This window comes from Podarcis melisellensis (genome assembly GCF_964234715.1).
Source record: "Podarcis melisellensis genome assembly, chromosome: 2".
Lineage (NCBI taxonomy): Eukaryota > Metazoa > Chordata > Lepidosauria > Squamata > Lacertidae > Podarcis > Podarcis melisellensis.
The window spans coordinates 41,609,396-41,623,232 of record NC_138529.1 but is presented as its reverse complement, the minus strand read 5'-3'; the positions used below and the strand labels follow the sequence as shown (position 1 = coordinate 41,623,232).

At 44.9% G+C, this 13,837-nt stretch overlaps 1 protein-coding gene across 3 annotated transcripts; it reads right to left on the bottom strand.

Annotated features, from left to right (window-relative positions):
• Positions 1-3,782: 3,782 nt before the first annotated feature.
• LOC309363761 (G-protein coupled receptor 54-like) lies at positions 3,783-13,499 on the bottom strand. Of its 3 annotated transcripts, none has more exons than XM_081900161.1 (6): positions 12,885-13,499; positions 11,935-12,326; positions 7,740-7,864; positions 7,391-7,526; positions 5,875-6,113; positions 3,783-4,444 (listed from the first exon to the last, which is right to left on the bottom strand). In XM_081900161.1, exons 2-6 carry the CDS (start codon positions 12,236-12,238, stop codon positions 4,208-4,210), a joined length of 1,041 nt encoding a protein of 346 aa, XP_081756287.1. In that variant the 5' UTR covers positions 12,239-12,326; positions 12,885-13,499; the 3' UTR covers positions 3,783-4,207. The 3 variants fall into 3 exon arrangements, with proteins under 3 accessions (XP_081756287.1, XP_081756285.1, XP_081756286.1); XM_081900159.1 differs by having other exon boundaries at positions 3,783-4,573; positions 12,885-13,484; XM_081900160.1 differs by lacking the exon at positions 12,885-13,499 and adding an exon at positions 12,577-12,862 and having other exon boundaries at positions 3,783-4,573.
• Between the last annotated feature and the right edge of the window lie 338 nt (positions 13,500-13,837).

Below are 13,837 nucleotides of genomic sequence, written 5' to 3'. Positions count from 1 at the left end.
CCTAGTTGGATCCATTGTCCTTCTTTGTTCTCCTTCAGTAGAGTTTCTCCTGCTCTTCCAGCTAGCTAACCATCCCAAATCTGTTTGCCAAAGCCCACAACCTCCCCTCTGCTTGTCTCAGGTGGCATTGCTCTGGACTGCTTAGCTCCCTGAAGAATGGATTATTATCAGTAGTTTCATGAACAGGAACACCACCAGTTGAATTGCTGTCTTAACAAAATGCCCCTTGCCTTCACTTGTTCTAAAATAATAGGACTAAAGGTAGGGGCTGAGTTCAGCAAAGGTGCTTTCTATTTCCAGCCCGTTTTAGTCACTCACACCCTACGCTCAAGCACCATAATTTCCCTGTCATCAGAAGGGATAGGCATTGTTCCTGAACCTCATCCACCTTTTGTTGCCTTGGAAACCATAAGAGCTAGCAGTCATATTTGCTAATGGAAGGTCATCTGCTCCAGGACAACCACAGGCACATGTTTCCAATCTGCTGTTCATGTAATCCCTATGGTTCCTTGTTTCTGACTGGGCTACTGATATAACTCCACTTCTACGCATGTTTTCTTATAAGTCAGTCCTACTGAAACTAATGCACACTCTAAGTAAGTGTGCATCGGATCTTATACTTAACCACTGTGATAACTAACAGTAACAGCTAGTGCCCATTAGAACTGGCAGGACAGAAGGCAGAGAGAGTAATAGTAGGTGGAGCCAGGGCCAATGACCAGTGTAGCGAACCAGTTCTAGTTCTTCCCTCTTCCTCCTCCTTCCTGCTGATTTATACAAGGGGCAACAGGAAGTTGATGAACAGAAACAGATGCACATATATGCACTCACGAAACCCCACATGGATTCTTGCTACTCTGCAAAAACCATTTCCTTCTCCATAGAACCTGCAGCACAGTAAGGAGGTCGACTAGGGTTGCCATATTTCAAAAAGTAAAAACCAGGACCACCCAAAACGGTTGAGCTTCTTTAAAGGAAAACCCTCATGGCAGCCCTAAGGTTGACTACTTACATCTTAACAAAGTGTTGACAATGGCTACATAAAAGCACTTTTTCTTTGGGCACCAATGTGCTTAGTTTGGACCTTTTAAAAATGTGCATTCCAGATTCATTGGGTATTAACAGCACAATCCCAGGCATTTTTACTGAGAAGCCTCACTGAGTTCCCATCATAGCTGTCAACCGTCCCTTATTTGGCGGGAAACTCCCTTATCCCAGCGCCGTGTCCCACTGCTGTCCCTTATTGATGATGTCCCTTAAATTTCCCGGGTTTCAAAGGAAGCAGCTCCTCTCCCTCCCTGCCGGCCAGGGAGGAGGGAGGCTCCAACTGTGTTGCCTGGCTGCCCGGTCCGCCCCCCTCTGGCCTCCTCTCACCAGCCTCGGCCCCCGGGAGCCCCTTCCCGCTGGGACTGGCGGGAGCCTTGGCCCCTTCCGCCACCATCCTCGTCGCAGCCGCCAAAGTGAGCGTCTCTGCCTGGGGCCTCCCCTCTGCCCCCCCCCCCCCCGCTGCTCCCACTAGGCCGTACTGTGGCTGCGCCACCGAAGGACCCAGATGAGATGGGCAGCCTGGCGCGGCCTTTGAATTGCTGAGGAGCCTTGAGCGGAGAGCAAGGGCAACTATAGAAAAAGCAGTTCAGAGAGAGGAGGTGGAGGTGGAGGTGGAGGTGGAGGCGCAGGCAGGTGTTCCAAGGGCTAACCATAGAAAGGGAAAGCGGAGGAAGGACCGCAAGCGCTTCTCCCATAGATTTGTAGTGGTAGACTAGCATAGATGGTCTGATCTGTGGGTTTACTTCGGGCACTATTTCCCCTCCTTCCTCCTGCCCCACCTGATGGAACTGAAAGCTGCAGATGGAGCACGAGAGAAAAGATACAGAACTGCAGCAGCATCTTCGTAGCTTGGACTTCATTTTGCGCGAGAAGTGGCTGCTGCTTGTAGTTATTTAATTGCAGTGTTTCATCAGCTGGTGTCTTGAGCAGCAACCTCTGGAAACGAAGGGCTAAAAACCAGCACTGCTCTCCCAAATTATCTGGTCCCTATTAACTTTGTATTTCAGCTGGTTGACTAAAATCCCTTATTTTGGCTGCTGATCCCTTATTTTCGAGGCTGCTGGTCCCTTATTTTCAAATCTGTAAGTTGACAGCTATGGAAGTTCCCATATAAGCAACAGGACTGCAGCCTGAAACATCGACCAGTAGGTGGCCCTTGAGAACACAGAACAATGTGCAGAATGAACCCACCAGGAGGAGCAATAGCTGTTGATAATGTAATTTCCCAGAACTTTGGGTGAAATTATTGTGGCTACTGCTCACTTCAACCTGCCTACGCAACACCTTCTAATGAGAATGACGAGAAGGAACATTTTGTGTTTTTTGACCTCTGGATTATCCCATCTTCATGGCAGGAGAAAGGTGAAATATCTTAAAAGGAGGTTGCTACTATCTAATGTCTGTCTGCAGTGGTATGGACAATGGAACCTATGACAAGAAGGAGATAAATTGAAATTGCAGAGTTTTGAGAAACTAAAAGATAAAGTGTGAGATTGGCTTCATTATTACCAAATAAGGGAGGCTTACAATTTGGACAAGAAAATTGGCTTCCAGGTGGAAAAATCAAAATTGGAAACAGAAGTGTTAGATCCCAAAACTAAGATACTATCAAAAATGTATAACTTGCTGTTGAAATGGAATACTCAGAATGAAACGGTGAAATCTGCTATGATAAAATGGGCACAAGATGTTGGACATAACATTATGTTTGCTGACTGGGAACAGTTGTGGACCACAGGTATGAAATTTACGGCATGTAATGCCTTACGAGAGAATATTATGAAAATGATATACAGGTGGTACATGACACCAGTCAAGCTTGCAAAAATATATCATTTGCCCAATAATAAATGTTGGAAATGTAAAGAAAATGAAGGTACATTCTTTCATCTTTGGTGGACGTGCCCAAGGATTAAGGTTTTCTGGGAGATGATTTATAATGAAATGAAAAAGGTATTTAAATATACCTTCCTGAAGAAACCAGAGGCCTTTCTCCTGGGCATGGTCGGCCAATTGGTGCCAAAGAAGGATAGAACTTTCTTTATGTATGCTACAACAGCAGCAAGAATACTCATTGCAAAGTATTGGAAGACACAAGATCTACCCACCCTGGAAGAACGGCAGATGAAGGTGACAGACTATATGGAATTGGTGGAAATGACAGGCAGAATCCGAGACCAGGGAGATGAGTCGGTGGAAGAAGATTGGAAGAAATTTAAAGATTATTTACAGAAATATTGCAAAATTAATGAATGTTAAAATGATGACGGAATGAAACTAAGTGGTTTTAGCAGTAATGTTAAAAAGGAGTATGTAAAAATGGATTGTTAACAGGTGAAAATGTAAAGCTATAATATATTAAGATAAAGAATTAAGATAAAAACAAAGAGGGAAAGGATTTGCTGAAGTAACCATTTGAACCGGAATGCAAAAAAGGGAGGTGTGAGGAGGTCAGGGAAATAAGTTAATGAAAGGCAAGATAAGGAAAGATGGATTTATTTTTAATGGTTTTTATTTCTGTTTGTATTTTGTATTTTTTGTTTCCTTTTTTATCTCTATTTCTTTTTTTTACCTTTGTAACTCTTTTTGAAATTCTAATAAATATCTTTTTTTTAAAAAAAAGACAATGGAACCTATGCTGCTGGCCCTATGGCAGTGTGGTGTAGTGGTTACAGTGCTGGATGAGTAGAACCTGGGAAACACAGGTTGTAAATGTATTTAAGCCTTGGAGGAAATGCAGTTTGAAAAAGCTTTATTCTTACATTTGAAGGTCCAGGATAAATCCAAGATGGAGCACCAAACACAAAACCATGTTTTGAAGAAGGCAGATTACACTCATGTTATCCACTCCACAAACACAAAAAGAGAGGCTTGCTTCTGCTAATCTTGTGGCATAGCACTTCGGTTCAGATTCCTGCATCATTTAAGTTAAAACTAAAATCCACAATCAGACCTTCCCCCAAGGCATTATTACTGTGTATCGATGAACTAAAATCCTTAGTGTTCTGGTTATTGTATTGAAATAACCACAAATTTCTCTCTGTGAGACCCTTGATGGCTGACAGGTCATCTTGCTCTACGTCTTTGTCCTTCTCGGAATCCTTTGGCAGTGCAGACCAGGCAGAAACGTTCATGACAGAAGCCAGGTCAGGCGAAAGGGTTAAGTTCCCTCCATGACAAATTTCACTTCCGCATTGCGGCACCCTGAGTGCACGCCATTGTCCCCAACCCGCTGCCGGAACAGGAAGGGGAAAGCCTTCTTGAAGGATTTGCGGAAGCTGTCTCCCATGAAAGCATAGACAATGGGGTTGAGAGACGAGTTGGCATATGACATGCAATTGGCCCACGTCTTGATCTTGTAGGTCTCATAGTTGGCCTGGAAGTGGCGGTAGAAGCCCTGGAAGAGCAAGTAAAGCTGGATAGGACCCCAGCAAATGGTGAACAGCAGCACAATCACCACCACCATCTTGGAAATCTTGGCCCTCATGGCAGCTGAGCGCTCAGACATATGTTGTACCTGCTGGGACTGAACAGAAAAGTCACAGGTGGTCCACCCAGTGTAAGAGAATAGGAAGAGCCCTGGTGGATCACACCAAAGGCCCATCTAAACCCAGCATCCTTTTCTCAGATTCCTATTGGAAGCCTGAAAACAGGACATGCATGTAACAGCACTCTGCCCACACAGCATTATGAGAGAGGGAGATCCACTGTCTCCATGCCATGCATGATTTTATAAATTTCTATCATGCCCCCACCCCGATCATTTTTTTAAACTGAAAAGCCCCCGGTGTTGTAACCTTTCCTCATAAGGGAGACGCTCCAACCCTTTGATCATTTTAGTTGCCCTTTTTGGAAACTTGCTACACGATAAGAGAATAGGGGAGGAATTTGACGTCCTGCTCTTCTACTTGTTCCATCAGTGAAAGCCTTTCGCCTTGCAGGTGGAATGACCCCCCCTCTCTCCTCGCCACACGCCTTGTTCCAAGGGTTCTCCCGACCCCCCTAATCACCACCCACCAAACAGGAGGCCTGGAGGGGAGGCGGGAAAGCCCCATTATGCAAGTGGAATAATAATAATAATAATAATAATAATAATAATAATAATAATAATTATACCCCACCCATCTGGCTGGGTTTTCCCAGCCACTCTGGGAGGCTTTGAACAAAATATTTAAAATACAGTAAAAATTAAAAATATAAAAAAATCAGTCCTTGTGCAGGACTTATGTTGACAGGCAGGGCCAGATTAAGACCTTTAGAGGCCCTAAGCACTTAAAAGATTTTGGTGCCCTCATATATATCTAATTCAAAATATAAACATGTGAGCCTTGGTGGACCAAGTGGCAGTTTACCAGATTTTAATTTTGTTATATATTTTGTTGTATATCATTAATCTCTATTATTATTATTATTATTATTATTATTATTATTATTATTATTATTATTATTTCTTTTTATTCTTGCACAGATATATATGTAATTTTTTCATTTATTGTGGAGGCCATTTTCCCCCCAGCTGCACCATATGGCCCATGTTAAATTCAGCAATGGAAAATTTTTGTCGTGACCCCCCCCCTTCCCTTGATGCCCTAAGCACATGTGTCTTTTGCGTAATGGTTAATCCAGCCCCGTTGACAGGGCTTGTTAGTTGACTCCTCCCCTAGGTGTTTAGTACTTTGCCTGTCTTTCAGCAGTTTGGTATAGACTTCATAGGCCTCCTTTAGAATAGCGAAATTGAAAATTTGCCTGTGACGTGTATAGGGTGACAGAGTTATGAAAGCCCAACAAGAAACAGGGTGACCATTCAATTTCTGTCCACCGACTTACCTGGTAATCATGGTCCATGGGTTCCACCACAGGGCGTCCAAGGCGCTTGAGCATAATAGAGTAGCAAAGGCAGATGGTGAGGAGGGGCAGCAGATAGACAGCCAAGAAAGTGTATAGAATGAAGATTCGCTCCTGGCTCTTGCTGGTGAATGCCTCAATACAGTAGGTGCGCAAGCCGTACCAGTAGCCAACCTCAGTGCGATGGTACACAGCCATGGGCAATGAGAGAATGAAGGAACCTAGGGGGTCAAAGACACAGATGTCAGGCTCTTATGCAGCGATGCTCCATCTTGTAACCTGCAGAGATCAAAATAACGTCAATGAGCAACAGTAAACAAACCAGGCCTTATCTAGATACCATGTGATTAAGGCAGATCCTGTTTTATAGTAAATAGGAGTGGGCCTGTGAAGAAAAGGTGAGACCAGCATTTTGACAGCAACTGAAGTGAACATTAGTGCCAGTGAAGACACTGGAACCACCAATTCTGCTTATAGCCTGCTTATTTCTTAACATACTGCAGGGTGTTAATTAACTTCCCAATGTCATTGTGTTTCTGTTATCAATACTGATTTATGAATGGTTACTGCACCCATCTTACACACATGTGTGCTTTAAAGAAATTATGACAATCTGTATTTTTTGCACCCCATTACTCTCTGACCACTGTGTATGATTATTCTCTATAAAAGGTTAAAAAAAGAGAAAGGGTAAAGGACTCTTAGACGGTTAAGTATACCCACATGTAAAAATCCCTGCGAGCAAAGGGTTGCATGTTGTGCATCTGATGAAGTGGACTGTAGCTGTAATGGTTATATGGGGTTGCTCGTGCGTAAGTTGCCGCCACTCCTGGCTAGGTTGCCTGGTTAAACCTTTTCCTGGCTGGAAAGCCCTTCACTTCGTGGCTGTTTCAGTCGCTAGCAGAATCCATCAGTGGGCATTTCTTGAACTTCTTCCAGCAAAGAAGTTCTTTGACGCCAAATCTACGCCTACTTTCCCTGCACGGAAGTCTTCTGCGCAGGGTGGGTGTGGGTAGCGGAGGACCCGCGCTCTCCCCGCTGGTCTCCGGCAAGGAGTCCTGGAGCCCCCTCGCCGATTCCCCCATCTGCCCCCCTTTATCCCTGGTGTTACGCTGATTTCCTTCCCCAGCCGATGAGCTCCCTCTCTCCCTGGTGTGCCCTTCTCCGGCATCTCTTGGGAGCCTTGCCTCCACCTCTGGTTCCGATGTCAGTTCCCTGACAGTAGCCCATGAAATTAGCTATTTTGGTCAATTAAGAAGTTGGTATTAGCATCTAAGCAAGTACCAACTTCTTCTTTATTGACCAAAGTAAATATGTACACCAAAGAGTCAATAAAGAAGCTGGTTCTTGCTTAGATTCTGAGTGACAAGCCTGATACCAGGAATACCAAACTGGATGGGTTAGGATTTACACTTACCTGGCTCCTCCGTATCAAGCAAACGCCAGCCCCTTTCTTCCCCATAAATTTGTGTTCATAGACTTTGCTGCCCTCACTCACCAATCCAGATCGCAAAGCTGACTGCCATGGCTACCTGGGGGGTCCGATAACGGAGTGATTGCAGTGGGTACAGTGTGGCGTAGCAGCGGTCCATACTCATCGCCATTAGAGTGATGCACGTAGCCTGCACGGTTACCTGGTGAGAAGAGAAACAACTGGCAAAGGGAGACCATATGATCTGTTCCTGTAGACTCCAGCACTCCCCCTTCACGGGAAAGGCACTGTTCCCAAACAGCTGCACACATGTGTATGATATACAGTGCACAGACACTCGCCCTCACTGCAACACACGTAATATCGCAAACCCACTAAAATATCACACATAGATTCTTCCACCATTCAAGCTCACCTGCTGCAAATAGTTGACGAATTTGCACATGAAGTCCCCAAACACCCAGCTGGGGAGGGGATAGAGCGTGGCAGTGAAGGGAACGCAGCACACTAAGAAAATTATGTCAGTGGTAGCCAGGTTTGCTGCAAAAGATACAGAGTCAACATCAGCATGGGACTTGGGCATAATAGGCGAACTAAAGATCACACATGTGTGTGCTTGAATCGGTATTGGCTACGCTGGGAAGTTCCTGTTACTGCCTCCGTTATTAATAACAATCCAGTCAAACGGGAGACATATAAATAATGAAAAGTTTCTTATTAACGTCATCATCATCATCACCATTACATACAGGAGCAATTTATAAAAGATTTCTGTTTCCTGAGACATGTAATGGCTGAAAGATACTGCTCCTGGAGGCCTTAAAATGGTATGGAAGATGGAGCAAGCTTGTTTTCTACTGCTCTTGAGGGTAGGACTTGAGGCAATGGCTTCAAGTTACAAGAAAGGAGATTCCGACTAAACATTCGGAAAAACTATCGGGCAGTAAAAGCTGTTAGGCAGTGGAACAGACTCCCACAAGAGGTGGTGGACTCTCCTTCCTTGGAGGTTTTTAAGCAGAGGTTGGGCGGCCATGGATGCTTTGGCCGAGATTCCTGCATTGCAGAGGGTTGGACTCGATTACCCTTGGGTCCCTTCCAGCTCTATGAAAGTTTCTATCATTTGCTGTGGAGACATGTGGTTGTTTTGAAATGTTTTTACTTATGTTATTCACAATTCCTTTGCTTTGTGGATTACTGCTCCAGGCTCTTTTAGGAAGAATTGTGGCACTTAAAAATGAAATAAATAAATAAATAAATAAATAAATAAATAAATAAATAAATATTCTTCTGCTTCATGTTGCTCACTGGATGCTCCCTGCATCCAGAATTTTGGAATAGTGACATTTCTGATGGAGCCCCTTGAACACTCCAGAATAAAGGAACATTGAGACCAGGGCTGTTGTCGCTAGTTCCTCCTGTGGTATCTTTGCACAGTTCCTGTATAAATCTGCTTCCAGAACTGCAAGTGCAGGTGGTGATGGTGTTTTATTTCCTATCAATAACACTTTAAAATTGAGCAATTTGCACCGATGTATCCCTACACATACCAGGATATTTGAGGATATTTGGTGAGCCAACATGACAGTGATGTGGGATTGAGGATTCGAATGATATTTTGGCAGCAGCGGACAGAGCTGTACTGTAATTTTTAAATAACCGTTTAAATAAAATTAACTAATTAAAAAAATACTGGGATATTTAATGCACAAAAAATAGGGCTGAGGACTTCCAGGTAACCTGTTTATTGAGCATTCACACTGATTTGTTTGCAGAGAGATTAGACAATGCTGGCTCCTGGGCAGTTAGATGACCTTGCATCAAAGCAAGTGTTATCCCATCACTTTCCCATCACTTTCCTTATTGCAAATAAGTCCAGTCTTTTGGGGAAGCAGATTTGTCGCAAAAGATCACTCAATCATCTTGAACTGTGCAACCTGAAATTGCTAGTACTGTATGTGTCTGAATCCCACTGAAAATGTGATAGTGTGAAAATGCCCTGAGAGCAGGTTGCAGCCAGTTGGATGCAGCTTTTGGTAAAAGAATGTTGGAAAATAGTTTCATTCATGAAAATGGAGAATGGGTCCAGGGTATAATAGGGTAAATCTATATTAGAAGGAGGAAGACCAATAACAGACCCCAGTAACAGTGGCGTAGCGTGGGTTGTCAGCACCCTGGGCAAGGCAAGTAATTTGTGCCCCCTAACCTGTGGATTTGCGCCCCCTAACCCTAACCCCCAGATGTTGCACCCGGTGCAGCCGGCCCCCCTGCACCCCCACGCTACGCCACTGCCCAGTAATGACGGAGAATGGGACTGGAAAATAGCTCAGAAGAGGAATAGTATACAACTTCTGTCTAGAGCAGTCACAAAACCATTTTTGATCAGATACAAGCCTTCACACTAATAATGGAAAGCCTAACAATGATTATGAGATGGAAAACAAACTAAACTAGACCATGCAAAATACTGACAGTCTTCACACACTGAGGAAAAGCAGAGGGCAGGGTGGTGGATCGTGGTAATCAGACAAGGAAACACTTTCTGTGCTAAGGACTGCCAGTGGGGATTTGTCATCTAGACTCACCAAGCTATGCTTTGGATGCAGATGCTGAACAGCTTCACACATTATATTGGCTGAATCCCTTGGCTAGCTCAAGGAAATTGAAAATGTGAAACCATGGGGAGCTTCCCTTTATACTGTCCTTGTCGAACAGCTGTAGTATGGCTCATCAGGCAGCAAATTTGCATCTCTGTTTAGCTTTTCAAAATATTTTGAAGATGTTTTATCACTTCGCATCTGCTGCCTTAGGGAGGAAGGGTAGGATATAAATGTTTAAACAAACTACTTAAATTAAATTAAAGCTCCAATCAGTGAGTTGTAGATGTTTCTCGGGCAGTTTAAACATTTAAGGAAAATGAGCACAAAAGGGAGGGAATCCTCTTGCTCCTAAAAGCATAATGTGCATGTGGTACCTCAGGTTAAGAACTTAATTTGTTCTGGAGGTCCGTTCTTAACCTGAAACTGTTCTTAACCTGAGGTACCATTTTAGCTAATGGGGCCTCCCGCTGCCGCCGCGCCACCACTGCACAATTTCTGTTCTCATCCTGAAGCAAAGTTCTTAACCCGAGGTACTATTTCTGGGTTAGTGGAGTCTGTAACCTGAAGCGTCTGTAACCTGAAGCATCTGTAACCTGAGGTACCACTGTACTGTGTACCTGTTGCTGTTGTGAATTTGCATCTAGCACTGAGATACCTGTGTGTTTTGCCCCCTCCCCTGGTATCTGTTTAATGGGTAAAATGCTTGCTTTTTAAAAGGACAAGCTTATATATCTGGATGATGAACCTCCAGCCCTCAAGCCTAATTAAGCCTGTTACTGGTCCCACTTTGGCCCATGAAGCTGTTTCCCTCAGACTATGCCTGCCTGCTCCAAACCTAGAATTGTATGTGGAGGAAGGTAAGGACACGGTTCAAAAGAAACATTCAGGCGCTTAAAGTGAGCTCCCGAGGGTTCCTTTGCATGTTTTCTCAGAACAGAGTCCCACTATATTCAACGCTGAAATTAGTGGGACTTACTTCTAAGTAGACACTATAGCTGTGGCACACAATCTAAATATATTGATAGTACATGGAGAGCTATGAAATTGTGAGAGTTGTTATATCAGGGTGCCAAATTTGTATGATAAATAATGGAAGAAATAGATTAAGTAATATACCAATTTGCTGTATTTTCTTTTGGTAAATCAACATACATCTTGAAGATAAGTTACATCCGCGATTATTTTAAAGTTAGAGCAAGTGTACTGAAGATACCTGATGAGCATAGAGGAGAGTAAGATTCTCTTCCCCTGATAGTAGATAATCACTGGAAGACATCAGAACAAGTTAGATACCAGGAACTGTGCAAGCAGGAGGCTACAGGTCACTATGGACCATAAATGTATTCTTAGAAGCTCTTAGAATTATAAGGATGGAAGGGACCCTAAGGATCATCCAATCCACCCCCCTGCAATGCAGGAATATGCAGTTGCCCCATATGGGGATTGAAATTGAACCTGCAACCTTGGCATTGTCAGCACCATGTTCTAACCAACTGAGATATCCAGCTGGACGAGAATCAGTTTAAAATGAAAATAAAAATCGGGATGGATGGGTATTTTAACCATCTGTCTGCGGAATCAGTAAAATGCAATCAAGACTGAATTGTCTTAGCAATGGGAGGCTGACCAAAAATAGGTAATACATTATTTACCACACCGGGGGGGAGAAGGCATTTCTGGCAAATTCACTATGAGGTTAGTTTTCAACAGTCTTTCCTGTCCTGTTTATGTTATGGAAGAACTGGCGGTAACATTGGGGAAAGGGCTGTGCATACTGGGGATATGAAATATTCCATTAGCAATCCTGGTTAGGATGGATGGGCACTCTCTGGCATAACAGAAGTCTAAAGTCATGTCTGGGCACTGTGACATGTGGCAGGTTGAAGAAGATCAGAGAGGAGAGTTGGAAGAAGTTTTACACTCCTTCTTCTCCCCCAAGACACCTGTCAGCGGTCAAGGTGGTTGTGGGGCAAGCCTAGAGAACAGGAAAGCAAGCAGGCGGCGTTCACTCACCAATGTAGAAGTTGGTGGCTGTGCGCATCTGGCGGTGCTTGCTGATGACATAGATGACCAGTGAGTTCCCCACCAGACCAAGCAGCATGATGAGGGCATAGAAGACAGGCACAAGCCAGGCGTCGGTCAGAAACGGGGGTGAGGTGTCCTCCTCTCCACTGCTGTTGAAGATCCACAGCTGCATCCCAACTGGAAGGGCACCATCTGTGCTGGGCCCAACACTGCTAAGCTCCATCAACCAGGGTGTGGTGGGTTCTGCTGTCCCGCTGGACCAGGCCTCGGAAGGCGAAAGCTCAGCCTCCATTCCTGGAGCGAAGGGGAGGACCCACAATAACCCTACCTGTGCAGCCTTCCTCCCTAAGCAACGTGGGTGGGAAGTCTTACTAATTTCTCTGAAAGGCGAGAGAGAGACAGAGAGAGAGATGGTGTAGCAGGGAGTGGAGCAACTACTGATGTCCTAAGGGTGATCAATTTCCTCTTAGCCACAGGAGAGAGGGGTGTGTGACTTGCAAAGTCCTGGCAGAAATAGGGTTGGGTGCCAAATGTAGGAAAAGGAGACAACCCCCGTTAAACTTCAAAGCTTAAGCAGGTCTTTGGGTGGAAGGAAGAAACAATTACGAAGCTTCCTAAGGTTTCTCCAACCTTTCAGGCTCAGGGGCAGTAGCAAGGTGATGCAGCAATTATTAGAGGCGGGGTTGGCAAAAGAGCATCTTTTGCGCTGGTGGGTTCTCTCTGAGTAGATCCCATTATTCCTGCAATCCTTCTCCTGTGCCAGAACAGAGACCCCCGCACACCCCTTCACCCTCATCTGCACCACAGCGTGCTGGCAACTCTCTCTCCTTCTCTCCGTCTGCCCTTTCCACTACGCTGGGGGGTCCTGAGCTCCTTCCTGTGCCAACTCCTTCTTTTCCACCCGCCTCCTTTGGCGCAGCATCCTTCCCGGGACTTACCCTGACCGACGCTGGGCTCTGCACCCAAGGAGAGGCACAGCAGGCAAGCTGAACTTGCCGATGAGGGGAGGAAGAGGCGGCTCTGATTGGCTCCCAGGGATGCAGTCCACAAGTGCGCGGGGGAGGCTTGAAGATGCCCGGTCCGGGACGAAGGGAGCGGCAGGCAAGCGCACAGCAGAAAGGATCCACGCGATGCGTGCAAGTGTTTGGCAGAAATGAAGAAGACCATCCTCTGTCTCACACGCCGGCTCGGCTGCAACCCCTCCCGCAAAGCGGGGAAGCAGAGGCGAAAAGAGAGCGAGGAGATCAAACGTGGACGCTTAGAAATGTGAGTCTGGCGGACGGGAGCACTCCAGAGGTCTCCCTGAAAGTTACTCCGTGAGAACACAGAGGCCACTATTTTCCTGAGATGACCTTGGGTGTTTTGCGTGGTCCTCTTTGTTTTAAATCGAGGAATGAATCACAATCCTTACTTCTTTCTGCAGAGGAACTGAACTGAACCAACGACTTGCAACGGGTTGACCCTGGGGATCCCCTACAACTCTGCAATTCTATGAATCCATGACACAAAAAGCTTTCCCGGTTTTCCTGCATATTTTAATTCTTTGACAATTGGAATGGGACTGTGAGTTCTTGGGTGGGTGAGTGGGGGGCTGATTTTCCTTTTCAGCATTTCTGAAAACTTTCAGTTAGGGTTGAGCACACTATCCTGCACAATTAAAAAATGAACAAAATCTTTATTTTATTTACCAAAAAAACCCAAAAACCATAAGTACCTAAAGCTCAAGAAAACCCATTTAAAGAAACATAAATCCTTGCTGAGTTCCCTGCTCCCTTTTAAATAAATGGCTTGCATTTCAGAAGGACTCAGGTTCAAATCTGGGCATCTCCAAGTGAAAGCACTTCAGCAGTAGGTATGGGGGGGGGACTTCTTCTGCAGATCCTAGATTTCT

What these genes read in the sequence shown, in the direction of transcription:
- LOC309363761 (XM_081900159.1), bottom strand. Translation starts at nt 12,238, where the DNA reads ATGGAGGCTGAGCTTTCGCCTTCCGAGGCCTGGTCCAGCGGGACAGCA. An exon ending in CAGCTTTGCGATCTGGATTG is followed by an intron (nt 6,114 to 7,390) that starts GTGAGTGAGGGC and finishes TTGACCCCCTAG; the next exon opens with GTTCCTTCATTCTCTCATTG. An exon ending in CCATGGACCATGATTACCAG is followed by an intron (nt 4,574 to 5,874) that starts GTAAGTCGGTGG and finishes TTTTCTGTTCAG; the next exon opens with TCCCAGCAGGTACAACATAT.